Source organism: Lasiosphaeria miniovina (genome assembly GCF_030549165.1).
Source record: "Lasiosphaeria miniovina strain SMH2392-1A chromosome Unknown B0T26scaffold_1, whole genome shotgun sequence".
Taxonomy (NCBI): domain Eukaryota; kingdom Fungi; phylum Ascomycota; class Sordariomycetes; order Sordariales; family Lasiosphaeriaceae; genus Lasiosphaeria; species Lasiosphaeria miniovina.
The window spans coordinates 3,237,171-3,254,874 of record NW_026848220.1 but is presented as its reverse complement, the minus strand read 5'-3'; the positions used below and the strand labels follow the sequence as shown (position 1 = coordinate 3,254,874).

The window sequence follows — 17,704 nt, the reverse complement described above, 5'->3', positions numbered from 1 at the left end:
GAGATCGACTTTTGTAGCCCACTTGTCGAATATTGTGGCTTTATTCACCGCCCGGGATGGCTGTTCCCTAGCGGCTGATCAAGGCTTCCTGTGATCTCATTCCCGCCCTCCGACGTCCAGGGCCGCCCGTGAGAGATTGCCATAACGTTTTGCTAGCTTGTCGATATCTCACGCTCTTGACCGCGTGGCAACAACAACACAACGTGCTGACCCCGGGCCGGATGGCTGGCGGTCGGGATGTGGTGGCTTCTATTGGTACGCACATGCTTCTTTTGGGATTAAAAACGTTCTAGCGAGCCAGTGTCCAGTTGGCCACTGTCCATTTCACCCCAATTGAGTCTTCAGAGTCTACACTAGAACTAGCCGGACCCAAGTCCGGGTGGCGAAAGATAGCGACACCACCCCACCGATTCGGTTCTGTCAAGGGTTTCAGAGCAGGGAAGGAGGAAAAGCACTCACGATACCCTGTCTGCGTTCGAGAAAGAGACCCACAGCGTCGTGACAACCATCGTAAATTCTGGAGGCGTTTTCTCCGCTTCCGCGGCCTGACGGAGCCCTGTCCACACTAGTACGTGTAGCGCAGCCCACATCTGCGAAGGCAGTGACCACAGTGCATTTGCTGCCGACCTCATTGGCCAAGCAAGTGATAGTTACATTTTTTGCCCACGAAACAGGGTGCCGGTTAAGTGCCTCGTCCCCAAGAAGATGGCGGGTTGTCAGACCCACGGTGCGCAAATAACGTCCACTGAGTCGGAGAGGTGACGAGGTTGGTATGAGTTTCCTCAGGTTCGCAAAGATATGAGCAAGAAGGCGGGCAGGTTCCTTGTAATATACGGAGTACGAAGGACTTTAGGTGTGCTTTTTCGTCTCAACCTCGACTCTCCGATGGCGGCGGTGATAGTTTCTCAGTACTAGGTAATGTGATGAGGCTCACGGAGATTTTCAGCAGAGGCCAGAACAGGCAAAGGATTTGACGTACCTGCATGGTGCATCTGGCCGACTGCAGTAGTCTCCAGGTCCAGTGGAAACGGGCATGCAAGGTACCAGAAACCGACATTCACCGCAAGCTGAGAGGGGCAATGTACTCGGGCTGGTCGGGTACATTCATACCGACAAGCACTGCAGCTGCAGCTTTTGGCCGCACTGTCTGGAGACAATGCGCGAGACCCGAATGGGACAAATCACAAGGGTGGGACCAATTCCAGCAGTCTGGCTCTCTGCGTAGCTGCTTTTCAACTCTCTTGTGTTCTACTGGTGCTCAGTTGCCTCATCGGGGAATGAAGGCCGGCCACTCGATGCATGCATCCTCCTGAGGGTGCAGTTTTTGTGAGTGAAAACGTAACCGAGCTTCATGCAACGCGAGTCTTGCCTCGTGTTTGACGGCAGCGGAGGAACAACGACAGTCGAAGAAGATACTAGAGCACTGTATACGTTCGGGACGGTAATAGGATACGCGGAATTCCAGGGGAGAAAATAGCAAGCCACTCGGGACCTGAGCCCGGCGTATCAGCAGTGCCATCTCGGAAGACTTTCTGGGCGGAAGGATGGGGATTGGGGGTGCGAGCAAGCAATCAGTGATCGCAATGACACCTTGCAAAGACACAGCCATAAATAAGTCGCACTAACCCTGGTGAATAATTTTATGCACGGCCGACCACCGCTGGCGAGATGCTGTTGGTACCGGTGCCAAGGCCTCGCCTGTTCTTGGTTGCACGTGCACTCCGGTGCAAGTGGAATCTGAACTTTTGGAGGGGGGGTTCTGATTCCATGGAGACGATTTCAGTTCGATGGAATCATCAATGGATGTGGCCCACCGTTCTGTGACTGGATAGGAAAAGATGAAACGAAGGTGTGAAAGTTAAACCCCACCGATTCCTCCGACTGAACTGGCTCCTCTGGAACGCTCTATACCTCCCGAGCCGGCCGCCGGCGTTTTTGCGGTCCTGTCGCGGAAGTCCAAGTGCCCGTCCAGAGAGGATTTCTCTGTCATGCCGCGGATGAGAGAAGGAGGTGTGGGTAGTTGACGATACAAGACCGTCGAATTTCAGTTGACCTGGCTGCTACCTGATGCAGGCACCTGCCCGAGTCTTTCCAAAGGAATTACCTTGGCTACTAAGAAGTGCTCATGAAGAAGGTGCCTGGTGGATAGGTAACCTACCTTAGGTAGGTGCGATGGATGCAGGCGGTGGATGGTGTCCGGTATCAGGGAAGGAAAGTCCCGCGTCTCGGGCGCTCTGAAGGCATCGCCATAGTCCCGGAAGGTGCGAGGCGATAACAGAGCATCAATTGTAGTGCTGCTTGCAGTACGAACCTGCCGTAAGTGGTAGGAACCTTCGGAACGGGCTGTGTTGCAAAGGTCCCACCCACCACCGACCACCTAAGGTACCTTACTTCCTACGGAATACCTCCACAAACCTATGCTCTTGAAGCCCCCGATTGATTGCATTCTGTTCTCGAGGTGTATATTGAACAGATGGGCGTTGCTATGTTCGATTGTTTCGGAGCAAGTGTGCAGTGGCTGCAATGAATGTCGCAGTCTCAAACACATTCTCCGCACCTCACCGGCGGCCGCATATCTACACCGCCGACGATAAGGTAGCCGGGAATTGCTGCTAACAAGTTCCAGGTTGAAGTTAACGAATACAACCCCGCACACTCACCAACGAGAGGCCCTCGGCTCATCAGCTCTTCAGCCGGGAATAGTGCTGTCCAACGTCTTCCCTGTCCCCAACGTCATCAAGCTGAAGGAATTGCCCAATTAGACTGGCTAAATGTTTCTCTTGGGCCGTTGCCCTTTGTGTGGCAATAGCATTGGCCCCGGACGTTCCGCTAACATGCAGGCCTTGCCAAGGTGGAAGCTGAGGACAAAAGAGAAGAAAGGTGTTTTTGTGACGACACTGAGCTAACTAACGTTCTGGAGGTGTTGCGGCGCTCCAGTGGCCCAAAGCGCGCGGGCGGCCTTGGGCTCACCATCACTGTCACCATATCTGCGCGGCGGCGCCTCGTTACTGGTACATACGCTGACAGTGACAGGGTTCTTTAAGTGGTTGCAGCTTGGAGGGGTTCTCTGACTGGCTTATCCGACTGGCCGGCATTTTTCCCACCGATCTCACCAGAATGCCGCTTTCAGTCGGACAGGCAGCGCGAGCGGTAGGTAGGCTCTCTCTGTTTGGCTAGGTTTCGTCGCCATCGACTGCCGTGAGCTGCCTTTCGGGTGTTTCATGTTTCTCTGATCAATTGCTGAGCAGCTGCATTGCCCGCAAAAGAGGGGCTTCCGTCCGTGTTCTTCACTGCCGGGCCCTCCCGTTGGCTGTTGACCACCCGCGGGCAGAAATATTTGGTTGGCGCCTCTGGGAATAGGAACCTGCATCATCACATTCGCTGAGGGCGACACGCGGTCACGGCTGACCTGCGGGGCCACGACTCGCACCCGCCCTCTCGAGGCAGACTGAGCTGTTCATGGGTGTTCGGCTCTTTTTGTTTTTGTGGACAAAAAAAATGTTCGGCCGAGACGAAAACACTAAGGTAGGTAAGAAATCTGATTCTTCCTGACAGCCGGTAATCATTGTAGTGGCTGTCCGCGAAAGGGGCAGTCGCAACTGTATAGTTTGCTTCTTGCCAATCTAGAAGGTGCATTCATCTCTGCGCGATGCTTAGTACTATATATCATCATCTCACGACGGCGATGAGATGGCCCGAGCGGTGTAGTGACTGACATCGACCTCAAGATCAATCGCATCGGTATCTAAGGTATGTAATGTACCGAGACTGGGCAGGTACACGATCCACTGTACCTGCTTTCTCTGTGCTGCAATCAAACCGAGCCTTCTAATATCAGGCACCGCGAGAAATGTAGTGGAGGGGTGCACGACATCTATTGCCAACGGAGCACACAAGAGTGCCGCATGCTCTGCTGCACTCCTGCTGCACTCTGTGCGAGGCGCCTTTCAATCGCATAATATCGAGAGCGGATTCGCGGTTGAGGGCGGCTCGCGCCACACGAGAAAAAGCGTAACATTTTGAGCGCCAATCTATCCCGAAGAAATCCAGAGCGTCCCCCCTCACAACGATTTGCACCTCGGAGCAACCAAAGCGGGAAATTCTGGGATGATTGAATGATGGATCGGACCTGAGTACGTATCGTATTCCTGGGATTTTCATCTGACACCTCAAGACTTAGCTTATCGATACCTACGGTAATAATAGCACGTATAGTGAGACTTTCGATTCCTGGTTTCCGCCTCTCCGCCTCTCTCGGTAAGGCATGAAGGGACAATGGGCGGACTATCCCGGGCTTCGAATTCAATGCGATAGCGCGGCCGCTGGCGGTCATGATTCGCCGCGTGTTTCGCTCGCCCTCCCACTGCACTGCCAACCGGCTCGTTTTGCAGTCGGACTTGTTTCGGCGCAGAGAACAGAGAGCACAGAGCATGAAGGATGACGAGGCAGCACATTTGCATCCCGCGTCTCGCTACCTGATGATCGATGGTGATGGCCCGCACCCGTAGGCGTCTGCCTGCAAGTCGGCTTTTTTTTTATTTTATTTTATCTACACCACTCCTATAACATGTGTGCCGTTTTTTGGAGCATTTTTTGGTGGCCTTTTTTTGTGGTTGCCAGCGGCCCAGGCCACCTCAGAGTTCTTCTGGACGGCGGTTGCAGGCGGTATCTAGGTTGGGCCACCCGGCGGTCCACATAGCATCACGGGGGGGACGAGGGTCGGGCGCGACGCCGTTTTCTCGCCATGCCGCTCCCATCTGTCGCCGCTGTACTGAGTACCTTAGGTAGGTCTACGTACTGTATGTACTAGTAGGGACGTTGAGGTGGCCTCTCGGATTGCGAGTTCGTACCTTGCATCGAGGCCATCAACAAACTGCGGTTGCTACTGGCTGGCCTTGGGCGGGCCTAGGCGTGCGACCTGGCAGTGTGCAGCGAATGGCGGTGCCTGGCTTGCCGTCGGCCATCGCGCTTGACGGCGACACATCTGACGGAGGCCTTTTGTGCACGACTTGTGGAGGGTTGGCCGTCAAGGCCACGGGCCTATCAGCAGCGCCGAGCGCGCAATGGCCGGCTTTATGCATGCGCTTGACCTCTCCTGTTGGTTGGCCGTGTGGGCGTGTGCAAGTCCACTCCGAGGGCACTTGCTTGTGCGTGCCACCCACCCTGTTGCCTCATCGGGCTTGGGCTGGCTGCAAAACTATCTCTGCACACGGATTACGAACCACTTGTACGTACGGGCGACACGCGAACCCGACTGGCGATGGAGCCAGTGGGCAACCCAGAGGTTCCATGCCTGTGCTGTGGACAGACCAGAGCAGACCAGACTGACCTGACCTGGGCGGGCGAGGCGAGTATCGCCGACGCTCGTATCCACACGGCTTTTCTTTTCTCGCTGCGCTGATCCAGCCTCGGCAGCATCGCATCCAGACCGTCAGTCAGTCGGAAGGCTCTGCACTATTCCGTAGTAGGTTACGAGACCTCCTGTACCACTACGCTACGGCAGATCAGGCTGATCGATGCGCCGGACTGACGGGCGTCCTCTCTGCTGTTCGCCCACCCAGGGCAGTCAGTCAGTGGTCTGTCTGCGAGCGGGCAGGGCAAGGCAAGGCAGGACAGTGGATGACGGAAAGAGCGATGGCCTTCTGCAACCACAGGCCAGGCAGGCCAGGCAGGCCGACCGACCCAGGGCATCCCGCATTTTGACGGGGCTGGACTGGACGACTAAAGCCTGCCTCTCAGTCTGCTCGACCTCGGTGCTGGGTCAAAACGCTGCAGCGCAGCGAACCACGACTCAGCACCGGCGCAGGGTCGTCTGGCGTGTGCAGCAGGCACCACAGCCCATCTGCTAGTGCCTTGTTGACGGCGGGCCGGACTGACTGGACTTGGTCACTGGAGACCCTGGGAGGAGGAGGGGCCATCTTGCCTTGGGTCTCGAAGGAGGTACCCCCCGTTCTACGGTACCTCCGGGTAGCGCAGGTACCTCGCTCCATGTCCCTCGTCCAGACCAGACCAGTCCGGATTTAGAATTCGCAGGCACACATGCAGCACCACACACCCACCACACTGCGCCATCCTCCGTCCAGAGTCTTCCACCCCATCTGATGTTTCCGCCCACTTGCCCCAGACATGCAGACAGGGGAGGCTTGTCCTGCCGGGCTGGCCTGTGGGTAGGTTCCTGGTCTATCCTCCCCTGGGCCCTTGTCAATTCAAGCGAAGCGCATGTGGGTGGGGAGGGCCCCAGGGTGGCCCATACCAAGCGCGCCCACTCGAGCCACCGCCTATCGGTGCCTCTTATCCAGCCCAGCAACTTCTTGATCTTGCCCATTGATCTTGGGTGGGTTTACATATGGCCCAGGGCTCCCCTTCTTGACCTTCTTTTCCCTCCCACATCGGCAGATCTGTCGACCTGGACTACGTGATCTCTTTCTTCTTCTTTTGCATATCGGTTCTTGTTTCTTTCGGGACTTGAGGCTTTGGAATTCATTCCTTCCCATTCTTTTGCAACCAACAACTTCTGTCTCGATCCGGCTGAGTCCTTATCGACCATCCCACTCACAAGTCTTGTCTACTCCTCCTCTCATGCTGCCGTAGCGAGAAGAACAGCCAAGACGACCTTGACCGACTTCATGTACAGCAACGGACCTCGAGACTTATAACACCCCCCGGCTAGTCCATGATCTATAGTAGATCGTGACTGCCAGTCATTCCTTACCATCGGAACCGAACCACGCCATCATTAGGCCACTGCCGAGAACACCCTACGACGTTCACACAGAACAAGTCTGTATAACTACGACAATTATATACGAACAACCTTAATTCTTAAACGACTGGGAGAGAACCCCGACACCCGAATATCCTACCTGGTAGGTAGCAGCAGCCAAGCAGCATTCGAAGATCTCGTCGGCTGATAGAGGCAGTAGCAGAAACTGCATCACCGCAAGGATGATGGAAGGCATGATGGCGCCCCAGGCGATAGCTCCGTCTTACTTCTTTTACAACCCCGAGCCGCATCACGATAGCCGGCAACAAGGTCACTTCATTGCGCACCAGCACCCCCACTCGCACCCGGCTCTCAGGCAACACATGACGGTCTTCCCGGTCGTGCCCACGGTGCCGTCAACGCCCATGTACTCGCGGCCTAGCTCGTCGTGCTCGCAACCTCAGGCGCAGGCGCAGTTGCACGCCAAAGTCTTCACCAGCATGCCCTCGACGCTCACTCCGGCGGCATCGCCGCAACCAACCTCGCACCGACCGACGATTGTGCTGGACACTGAGTTGAGTGAGACCGACGGGCACTACTATCCGTCGACGCCTCCGCTCTCGTCTTCAGGGAGCGCCATGAGCAGCCCTGGCAGCTGCGACATGCTCCAGACCCCGCTGAATCCCATGTTCTCGGGGCTGGATGGCATCGAGGGCAAGGAATTGCGCGACGTCGAATGCAAGATCGAGAGCTTCCCTGGTCTGGACTGGTCTAGCTGCGCCTCGCCCCCCATGACGCCTAGTAAGTTCTCGGCCCTTTGCCTATTTGATTCCCTTTGTTTCATAGTAGAAGCCGGGATTGGAGTTGCTGCCTGGCGTGCAGTGTGTCTTTTTTGTTGCTTATAGAAAGAAATTGTGTGTGGTGGTGGTGGTTGTGGCGTGGTGCCAGAGCGTTTTCGTGTGGTCCCTGCCATTTTGGCGGTTGCGGGGGGCTTTTGGCTACGCGTTTTGTACAACCCCCCCTAAAAAAATTGGGGGCTGGACTGACCCGATTTCCTTTTCATAGTGTACCTTCAATCCCAGACACCAGTACCTCAGCTCGTGTCGCTTCACCACAACACGGGCGACGGCTCTTCGACAGCGTCTTGCCCGTCGCTTTCCCCTTCACCTTCGCCCTATGCACCGTCTGTATCTTCTGAGGATTTCGATTTCTGTGACCCCCGCCATCTGACTGTCGGGACCGTCAACTCGACGCTCGCCCCCGAGTTTTCGGCCCTCCCTACCCTGTGTGCAGGCGACGACGAGGACCACAAGTTCATGCTCAGGACCGAGGCGTCTGTGAAGTCTACCACCCCTACATCCCTTCCCGCTACGTCCTTTGAGTTCAACCCCGAGCTTCCCCACAGCCTTCCCTCGTTTGACGACCTCTCTGACATCGAGTCTGAGGACGACTTCGTAAACGGCCTTGTCAATCTTGGCGAGACGGCTGCGCCAATCCAGACTACCCGATCGCGCGCTAGCTCCGACGCCCTATCCCTCGGCAACTCGAGCTACGTCGGTGACGAAGACCTCGAGGATTTCGAAGACTGCGACAGCTTTGACGCCGACCGCCTGCACAGCCCTGCCACCTCGTGCGACGAAGACCCCGACGAGCACCAAGATAAGCGTCAAAGGAAGGCCCGGCAGCATTCTCACGAGCCCACAATGAACTCAGCTTCTGATTCCCAGTCCGGGAACAATCATCATCAGATGCCCTCCGGCGGCCAGGACAACAATGGGTCCGAGACTAAGCACTCGTCCGAGTCTAACTCGGCCTCGGGCGATGTCGGCGCCAACAACATGTCTGCGCCAACCAACCGCCGTGGACGTAAGCAGTCCTTGACCGAAGATCCATCCAAGACATTTGTTTGCGAGCTGTGCAACCGTCGTTTTCGCCGCCAGGAGCACCTCAAGCGCCACTACCGCTCTCTTCATACTCAGGACAAGCCGTTCGAGTGCAACGAGTGTGGTAAGAAGTTTTCCCGCTCCGACAATCTCTCTCAGCATGCCCGTACCCACGGCTCGGGCGCCATCGTCATGAACTTGATTGACGACCCCGATGCCATGGTCGGTGTTGGCGGCCTCCACCCTGGGTTCACTCATCACCCCATGATGGGTGGTCCCTCTATGGGCGGTGAGGACTTCCAGGCTCTCGGCCGGGTTCTATTCCAAGTTGCCGCCGAGATTCCCGGCAGCGCCAGTGAGCTCTCGTCTGACGAGGGAAGCGAGCTTGGCAAGAAGAAGAGGAAGCGGGCCGAGTAAACTTGTTTTACTGGCCTTGCCAATCCACATACAACCTTTTCACTTCTTCCCACACTCTTCACAATGGCGATGGCTCTCGCACTGGAACGTGCCGTCGCCATTGATGCCCGACACGATATGATGATGATCTCACCCGCTGTTGTTTACGCGGGTCGGCCATTTGGGACACCATACAGGGGAAACCACTCGGCGAAGCTATGGCGAACCGGGGAAAACTTTGCTTACGCATGGCGCAGCTTGCTTGTACGGGGGTTTTGGCAATTAAAAAGCGATGGGATTTTCGTTTGGGCATCTTGCAATCTGCCTTGTTTGTACTATCAACTTTTCATTAACGTTGGTTGAGTGGATTGTTCTTTTTTCTCGTTTTTGCGTTTGCCAAGGCAGCTTCATGACCCGGCACATGGTTCTTTCTACATTGTCACAATGAAGCAACGCTCGGTATACGCAGGGCAGGTTCGGGTTTTATGAGGTACCGCCACATGACGGAAAGGACCATGATTCACTGGGCCGGGAGGACGGCAGTTGGGGCACCTTTTTCTTCCTTTCAACCGTTTTCCGCAAACCTTGTTTGTGGCTTCTTCAGGGGAGGGGCCCTGGGGCCGACTGAAGCAGTTCTCCAGGGCCCTGGCGGGGTGGTTTGTATGTCTATATCCTGTTCGATTCTGCGTGTGGATGTTTTTCGCTTCTTGTCTCTGTTTTTCTACTTCGATTCTCAGCTGTCGTTTCGGCCAACCATTTACCATCACACTTTGCGGGATTGCTATCGGGATATCCATGGAGCAGGGAGTTGGTTCCGTGCTGGTCACAAATCAGCGGGAGTGCGGTTCCCTCGCGCAACGGCTCTTGCGTGTCGGAATAGCCTCATGTACATCTATCTAGCTTAGCATCCTCGACTACCTCCTTTCGACGACCAATGAACAACCAACCGTTCTACCCGCCGATAGCAGAAGCAAGATTGCGTGTCTCTTGTATATGGGTGCCGTTTGCCGTGTGCCTCGTCAGTTTTTGTTGACTGTGCTTTGCAGAACTTGCCGTGTCTCACTCTTGGCGGTTCTCGTGTCTATCGGATGTATTCCGAAAATATTCTGAGCGATAGCCTCTGGCAGCTACGGTAGACACAGGGTACTAATTTGCTCACTTTCTACGGGACGGGACCTTGGTCTAGACGCCCCAGACTGTTTAAATCCAGCGCTAGGCGCGGTTGGTTGCAGAATGGGCTTTCTGGCAGAACGTCACTCAAAGTTCCTGCAGACTGACAGGTTGCGGACCATGGAACTTACGGATACCTCATACGAAGTACGGGACAATACTCCAACAGCCCAACGAATCAGGCGACGGCAACCATGGAAAGAAAAAGAGGGTTCATTTCGATCGACCATCATATTATAACGGACACTGGACACACCTTGATGGATATGGGAAGAGTGACAAGATGAGCCGGTAATTTAGAACTGGAGCACTGCAGAGTGCAGAAGGGCGTAAGGCTTTCCGGTTCCCCAGTGTAGCTCGTTTTCTGTGGCTAAGGTTGTGGTGCGAGCGTCACTGTCCAGCGCGGTCGGGCGTGTGGAGTGGAGTGTGGGGGCAAATCACTGGCTGGGGTAGGTTAGGCAGGTGGGTCTCCTAGCAGGATAGAACCCTTGCGATGACCAGGCTGCTGTTGACGAGTTGACAATCCCGCCTTTCCTTTTCAACCTACCCGGGTCAACCGCGGATCTCTTTCCATCACATCAATCACACTTGTTGACACCTTCTCGCCTCAGCACCATAGGCATACGAGGTTTTCTTTTTTCTTTTTTCTTTTTTTTCTCTTTTTGCTTGAATTTTTTGACATGTCTCGAGCGGTGCACTTACCTTGCTCTTCTTGACTTGTCACTTTGGAGGGAATCATCAATATTAGTCTCCACCCCGAGTGGACTGTTTGTACTGTGCAAATGGTAGAAGGCGTGCCTAACCAGAAACGGGCGGGCGAAGCCATTCTCAAGTCAAGTCTCAACTTCAAGTTCGTTCCCAAGCCGAGCATCAATCACACCAAACACTCGGCTCCGCTCGCCGAGCTACCGAGCGCACGAGCTAGTGTTGCTACAGTACACCACTCGCTAGCGAGCGGATATTGAAAACAGACGGTGCAAGAGAGACAAGAACAGAAAAGGAAATAAAAGAAGAAATTCTCATCGAACCACAAGTGCCGGCTTGCATGAGGCACCATTCGGTTTCCGGAACCCATCTTATCTCTTGTGTGTGGAATCCCGGGCAGCTCAAGAACAAGAACGGCAAATCCAACCCGGCCGGAATTTGTGACAGCTGAGGCCGTGACAAGTTGAGTCTAGGTGACTGGTCAATGACTCGCCGAAATATTGACAGGCCTTCTTTTTCGCCTGACTGGCCGACTGCCGTTGCTGCCGAAACCAGCTTGCCAAATTCGCAAGCGGACAAGTTTGCAGCCGTTTTGAGAGTTGATTTATTTTATCACACGCTTGACCGGGGCTTGGGACGGCTTTCACTTGACCGCTGTTCTGCGTCCTAAAGGGAACAGACAAAAAAAAGCAATATTCGTATCCTGCCAGGGCCCGGAGACGAGCCGGGGCTCTTGGACCCTCCCCCGGCCTGCCCCCAGGCCCATCATACACGGACGACTGCGAAAGAAGTCTGATCCTCCTCCGCAGTGTCTTGCCCAAAAATGACTGATCCTGCTGCTGTCCACGCCCATGCCCAGGCTCAGGCCCAGGCCCAGGCCCAGACCCAGACCCAGGCGCCGTCGAGCCACCAAGGCCTGAACGTGATTGCGCTGATCTCGGGCGGAAAGGACAGCCTTTTCTCTCTCCTCCACTGCCGTGCAAATGGCCACCATGTCGTGGCTCTGGCTAACCTGCATCCGGCAATGCCGCTGTCGCTCAACCCCCCAGCAATCTCATCTTCGCTCCCGGCCGCCGCTATTACGATTGCCCCAGTGGGTAGCGCCGCTGTCTCGGCCCCATCTCCAGCCCCAGCTCGGGCTCGGGCTCAGGCTCAGGCTCAAGCTCTCGCGGGAAATGTCGCAATCCCAGGTAGCCGCCTGGCTCCCGCGAGCTCAGACTTGGGTCTGGAACAGTGCCCGGGCCAGGCTCAGGCTCCTGCCCTCGGCCTCCACGGGCGCCATCAGACCAGCCGAGCTGAAGCCGAGAACGAGGGCCCTGCTCCCGCCCCCCCCAGTCCATCCGGTGGAGCCCTTGGAAATGAGGCCCTGGGCGGCGCCGACGACGCTGACCAGGAGCAAGACCTCAACAGCTTCATGTACCAGACAGTGGGCCACCAGGTCATCCCCCTCTATGCCGAGGCCACCGGGATCCCGCTGTATCGCCGGGCCATTGCGGGTGGCGCCGCCCAGCACGGCAAGGACTACTCGTACCGCGGGCACGGACGGACCACCGAGCCGGGGTCCACGCGGGCTCCCTGTCCAACTGGGGAAACGGGTACGGGAGGTGCGGGTGGCGTCGATGAGACTGACGAGCCCGATGAGACAGAGTCGATGATCCCGCTTCTCCGTGCCATCAAGGCCGCGCACCCAGAAGCTAATGCCATCTGCGCCGGAGCCATAATGAGCACCTACCAGCGCACGCGTATCGAGTCGGTGGCCACGTGGCTGGGGCTAGTGCCCCTGGCATACCTGTGGAAGTTCCCCGTCCTCCCAGCCCCGGAGTCGTCAGACCCTGCCAATGTGGCCGATGCCCAGCTCCTCGTCGACATGGCTGCCGTGGGCCTCGAGGCCCGCTTGGTCAAGGTCGCTAGTGGCGGCCTCGACGACTCGTTCCTCTGGACCAACGTCGCAAGCGCCCCGGGCAGAGACAAGATTTCCCGCGCAATGCGGCGCTTTGGGACCGCCGAGAAGGGCGCCGTCATCGGCGAGGGCGGCGAGTTCGAGACTCTTGTGCTCGACGGGCCGCCCAGCCTGTTCCGCAAGCGCATCGTGGTTGACGAAGCAAACCGGCATCTTGTCAGGGAGGGCGGCGGAAGCGCCTGGCTGAAGCTCACCAGCGCCAAGTTAGAGGACAAGGAGACAGTGGCTTCCCAAGGCGAGAGGGAAAACAAGGTCAGAATTCCTGACCTGCTCGACGCTAGGTTTGCTAGCGTGTTAGACACTCTGTCGGCCACGAAAGGGGCTGTGAAAGTCGAGGTGGGCCCCTTGATAGGAGTTTACGAGACAGAGGATGTGGTGTCTAGCTTGGCAGAGTCCCAAGGTCGTGACGCCGAGAAGTTGCAGCAATGGTGCTTCGTTGGCGGTGCTGCCACGTCTCTCGGTTCTGTCGAGGCCGAGACGAGGTCACTGGTTGAGCAGATTCGGAACCGCCTGCGGCTAGCTGCCCTGTCTCCGTCTGCCATCGTCAGCGCGACCCTCCTGCTCCGCCGTATGGCCGACTTCCCTGTCGTGAATGCTGTCTATGGCCAGCTGTTTGATGCCCCGAACCCCCCTTCTAGAGTCACAGTGTCATGTGGCAGCCTGCTCTCTCCAAACACCAACATTGCCGTGTACCTGGCCGTGCATAGCGGCCTTGAGCCTGGCCAAAAACAGGGCTTGCATGTGCAATCTCGCTCGTATTGGGCACCCGCCAACATAGGCCCCTATAGCCAGGCAGTCTCTATTCCATTGGCGAGCCTCGCGGCCGATATGGCACCGGGCGCGGAGGGCCCGAGGCTGGTCAGCATTGCGGGGCAGATCCCGCTGGTGCCAGCGACCATGGCCCTGCCGGATGGTGCCGGCGGCGATGACGAAGCGTTGAGACTCCAAGTGGCTCTCTCGCTCCAACATCTCTGGCGCATCGGCCTCGACACGGGCGTCCAGTGGTGGACCAGCGCCATGGCCTACTTCCCCAGCGGCGCGTCGAGCTATCCAGGGCTAACGATGGCCCTAAAGGTGGAACTGGCTGCAAAGGCGTGGGACGCGGCGCACCTCTGGTCTGCCGATCGCGAAGGAGAAGACGGAGATGAAGATGAAGGCGAAGACGCCGGCCCGGATCTGTGGGATCAGAGATTCGACCCGCGCTACATTTCGCTCGCGGGCGAGCCGGGCGCTCTGCCGCTGGCGACTCTGCCAGACTGGTCTGCGGTTGGCTTGTCCGCCGGTTCTGCGGCCAAGAGCAAGACCAGGGCCGCCTCGGCCCCCCCGCTCTTCGTGGCAGAAGTGACCGAGCTCCCCCGCGCCGCTGACGTCGAGTGGCACGCCCACATGGGCGTCGCCGGCGCCTCGGCCGCGAGCATTGTCGTTGCTCGTAGCAGCAGCCCGGTGCTGGTTCCTGGTACGAACAGTCCCCAGCGGGCTGCGCTGTGCGTGTGGCGGACTCTTGTCCGCTCCCCTGAGGATGATAGCAAGGACAGAGACGACGACGGCAGCGGCAGCGGCAGCAGCAGCAGCATCACGCTCATCCAGACAGTCGTAGCTGAAACGCTTGCGTCGTCGACTGCCGCATCAACAGCTCCAGGGCAGGCAGATGGGCCTTCCTGCGCGTTTGCCAACCATGACCGCATTGCTAGCCTGTCGCCTTCACGGATGGGAGGCGGAACCGGCGCCGGTGGTTCTCCCTCGCTGCTCGTCAGGTATGTGGACGTCGAGCGGTATCCGGCGGCGTTTGGGTCTGCCGGGCCCGTCGTTTCCTGTGCCTCGCTGTGGGCGGCGGACGGCGAGAGGCTAGCTTCCGTGGGCGTGTACCAGGAGGTGTTTTAACGGGATACCGGTAGGCAGGTAGAATCACATGTGGTTTATAGAAGTAAGAAGAGAGGCGATGATGTCTTTAACCCCTTTCACCTCGATTACCTGGACTTGACTGGAAACACAACGCTTGCTTGCTTCCTTACTTAAGTATCTTCTCAGGGGTATCTCTCTCCTCCCAGTACAAACACATACGCAGGTACGGTACTGTACCTAGATTCGTAAAATAAAACGCCGCATTTGGCGGGCATGGCATACAAACCGCCAAATCTGTCATCATATCCATCCATGTTCACGCCCGCCAGCTCATAATTCATCAGAACGACAATTCCCATCCACAACAAGACGCCGCCACTCAATCCACCACACCATATCACCTCTTCTTCTTCTGCTCCAGCGTATCCCCGAGCCTGAGCCAAAACGCACACCGGTCCAGCTCGTCCGTAGGAACAACCTCCATGCTCGCCCGCCCGCCAGTCTCGAGCAGCAGCCTGCTCCGCGTTTCACCATCACCACCAGAGGTAGTCCAGGGCCCCCACGCGGGACTCCCCGGCAGGCGGTGCGGCGACGGGTCGAGCGCGCGCACGAAACTGAGCCAGTACGCCATCAGCAGCGGCACGACCGCGGCGTTGTACGTGCGGTAGCTGGCGCGCGCGGCGCCGGGGGGGCCGATGTTGTCCGGACCGAACACGGCCGCCGCCTCGAAGATGTGCGGCACGCCGAGCCCAGCGGCCACGTTCTCGTCGTCGAGCACGTCGTAGCGGTACGAGAACAGCAGTCCCGGAGTTGTGGTTATAGTATGGTGGAGGAGCGTGTCCAGCACGTTGACGCTGGGGCAGACGAACGTCGCCTCGCCGTACGCGCGGCTGGCCGTCGGGAACCACGGGCGGTGCCGCGGCAGGGCGGGTAGCTGCTGCGGCGGGTAGCGCGCGAGCACGGCCGCCGTGTCGTTGGGTGTGAGCCGCGGGTAGTTGTTGGCGAGGAAGCGCGCCACGTCCGCCGGGCTGCTGGCGTCGGTGGCGAACACGGTGCCCTCGTCTGTCGTCGTGCCTGAGAGGAATGGTATGCCGCGCACGAAGCGGCCCGCACGGAAGAGTCGGTACGGCAGGTCGTAGAGGAACGAGCCGTCGATGCACGGCGTGAAGTAGAATAGCGGTGATGGCGGCTCGGAGCGCCCTGGGAACGGCTGTGCGTGGTTCGCGGCTTGTAGCACGGCTGCGTCTTGGCCACGGAGGCAGGATATTTGCTCTGTGGTGGTGCTGCAGCCTGTCTGGTCGGCCACGCGGTCGAACTGGTATTCTAGTTCTGCTACGAACGGCTGCGCGGGGAAGAAGAGCGACTCGGCCATGGCGCCGACGAACAGCCCGTCATTGCGCCCGCCGTAGGCCACCATGTGCAGCGCCACCGAGCCAGCTCCTGCCGAGGCGCCGTGGATCACGACGTGGTCGGGGTCACCGCCAAACTGTGTCCTGTCAGAGAACGGGATCCGACTGCTTGCGGATATAAGAGAGACACGGCAGGCTTACCGAGGCGATATGGGTCTTGACCCACGTCATCAGCATGCGCTGGTCGAGCAGGCCGGTGTTGAGGTCGCCGTCGGCCCGCACGCGCTCGCTGGCCAGGAACCCCCACAGGCCGACGCGGTAGTTGAAGTTGACAAAGACGATGCTGTGGCCCGACTTCTCGACCACCTCGGCGCCATTCCAGTTGGCATTAGTGAGCGAGACGTAGCCTAGGAGTGCCCAAAACTCTCAGCTAGGGTAGATGGATACCCAAGGGAGTACAGACTCGACTTACCACCGCCGGGGATAAAGACCCAGACTGGAAGCTTGGAGTGCCGGCCGGCGTCGGTCGGCGCCCAGACATTGGCAAACAGGCAGTCCTCGTCGTGGCCGGGGTCGGGGTAGGCCGTGCCGATGCCGAGACAGACGGGTTGGAACTGCTTAGCCTGCTGCAGCTGCTGCGTCCTCGGGGGCTCGGCCGGCGCTCGCCATCTGAGTTGGCCGAGGGGCGGGGCGGCATAGCGCAAGCCCAGGAAGGCGTTGACGCCATTGGGCAGGCGCAGGCCCTCGTAGGCCGAGTAGTTGAGGTCGACGACGGGGCCGATGCGGTTGATAGGCGGCGGCGGGAGGGGGGCCGGGGGCTGCTGGTTTTCCGAGCAACAGGCTGCTATCAGCACGGCAAGACAGGAGAGGGGGGAGGACAGAAACAACAGGGAGACGTGAAAGGCGAACGAAAACAAGCCTCGCGGCTTGATCCGCGCCATGGCCTCACACGGCACAGCCTCGGGCACACGGGCACCAGTTTTATCACGATACAGAGGACACGGCCGACTGGCAGTAGACGAGACGGGGAGGCAGGCAAGTCGGCCGGCATCAGGAGGGGTGGATCCAAGAACAAAGTTTAGGGCTGCGCCTGAGCCGAGAGAAAGAAGGGGGCAGGAAAGGGTAGAGGGAAGAGAGCATGTCGGGGGGTACGGTAACTAGCACCCACCTTTTGGTTCCGGTGACGCAGCACGAGGAGCCAAACAGTGACGAGGGCGGCCAGGATGGTAGCGTAATGTTTGGGCAACCACGTCTTCCTTTCCGGGCGGGCGGGCGTCGGCGTCTGCACATGCAGCCGCCCGGGGGCCTTGCCGGGGAAATCGAGCACGATCACGGTGTCGGTCTGGGCCTCGGGGGGCGTGTCTCTGGCCACGGGCCCGTCGTCATGTGTCGGGCCGTCGGGTGCCGTTGGAGCAGCCGCCATCTTGGGCTCTTCTCTTTCACTACCGACTATCCGTACCTACAGTACAGGCAAGGTCAAGAAAGCACATGCAAGCATGCACGCCCGACAGACACCTTACCCTGCCGCACCATATGGCACGGAGGACTGGCGGGGCTGTGGCACGGCGGTCAGCCCATTTCCACTGCATCTATCCAGAGAGAGGAGACCGTATGTAGGATACATGTATGATAGGGTACAGGTCATCCATTGCCTTGTCCTGCCGGGCAGTGGCAAACGCGACCTCGGCCCCGCGAA

General features: G+C 58.1%; 4 protein-coding genes across 4 annotated transcripts; 3 read left to right on the top strand and 1 right to left on the bottom strand.

Moving 5' to 3' along the window:
- Nucleotides 1-6,635: 6,635 nt before the first annotated feature.
- B0T26DRAFT_40209 (uncharacterized protein) lies at nt 6,636-9,206 on the top strand. Its single transcript, XM_060434819.1, has 2 exons — nt 6,636-7,504; nt 7,769-9,206. The coding sequence occupies exons 1-2, from the start codon at nt 6,946-6,948 to the stop codon at nt 9,001-9,003; spliced, it is 1,794 nt and encodes a 597-aa protein (XP_060302743.1). The 5' UTR covers nt 6,636-6,945; the 3' UTR covers nt 9,004-9,206.
- Nucleotides 9,207-9,974: 768 nt separating this feature from the next.
- B0T26DRAFT_686115 (uncharacterized protein) lies at nt 9,975-10,682 on the top strand (the record flags this gene model as incomplete). Its single annotated transcript, XM_060440890.1, has 2 exons — nt 9,975-10,063; nt 10,142-10,682. Coding segments are annotated over 2 exons (340 nt in total), but the record flags the coding sequence as incomplete, so codon positions are not given.
- A 998-nt stretch (nt 10,683-11,680) lies between these two features.
- On the top strand, nt 11,681-14,698 carry B0T26DRAFT_736683 (uncharacterized protein; the record flags this gene model as incomplete). The annotated part of the gene is made up of 3 exons (XM_060443357.1): nt 11,681-11,698; nt 11,747-11,889; nt 12,193-14,698. The coding sequence occupies 3 exons, from the start codon at nt 11,681-11,683 to the stop codon at nt 14,696-14,698; spliced, it is 2,667 nt and encodes an 888-aa protein (XP_060302741.1).
- Nucleotides 14,699-15,056: 358 nt separating this feature from the next.
- On the bottom strand, nt 15,057-16,949 carry B0T26DRAFT_635138 (Alpha/Beta hydrolase protein; the record flags this gene model as incomplete). The annotated part of the gene is made up of 3 exons (XM_060436695.1): nt 15,057-16,145; nt 16,210-16,415; nt 16,481-16,949. The coding sequence occupies 3 exons, from the start codon at nt 16,947-16,949 to the stop codon at nt 15,057-15,059; spliced, it is 1,764 nt and encodes a 587-aa protein (XP_060302740.1).
- Nucleotides 16,950-17,704: the final 755 nt, after the last annotated feature.

Bases quoted from the DNA above. Each gene is read 5' to 3' on its own strand.
- B0T26DRAFT_40209 (XM_060434819.1), top strand. From the start codon at position 6,946: ATGATGGAAGGCATGATGGCGCCCCAGGCGATAGCTCCGTCTTACTTC. The intron at 7,505-7,768 runs GTAAGTTCTCGG...TCCTTTTCATAG, and splicing joins CTCGCCCCCCATGACGCCTA to TGTACCTTCAATCCCAGACA.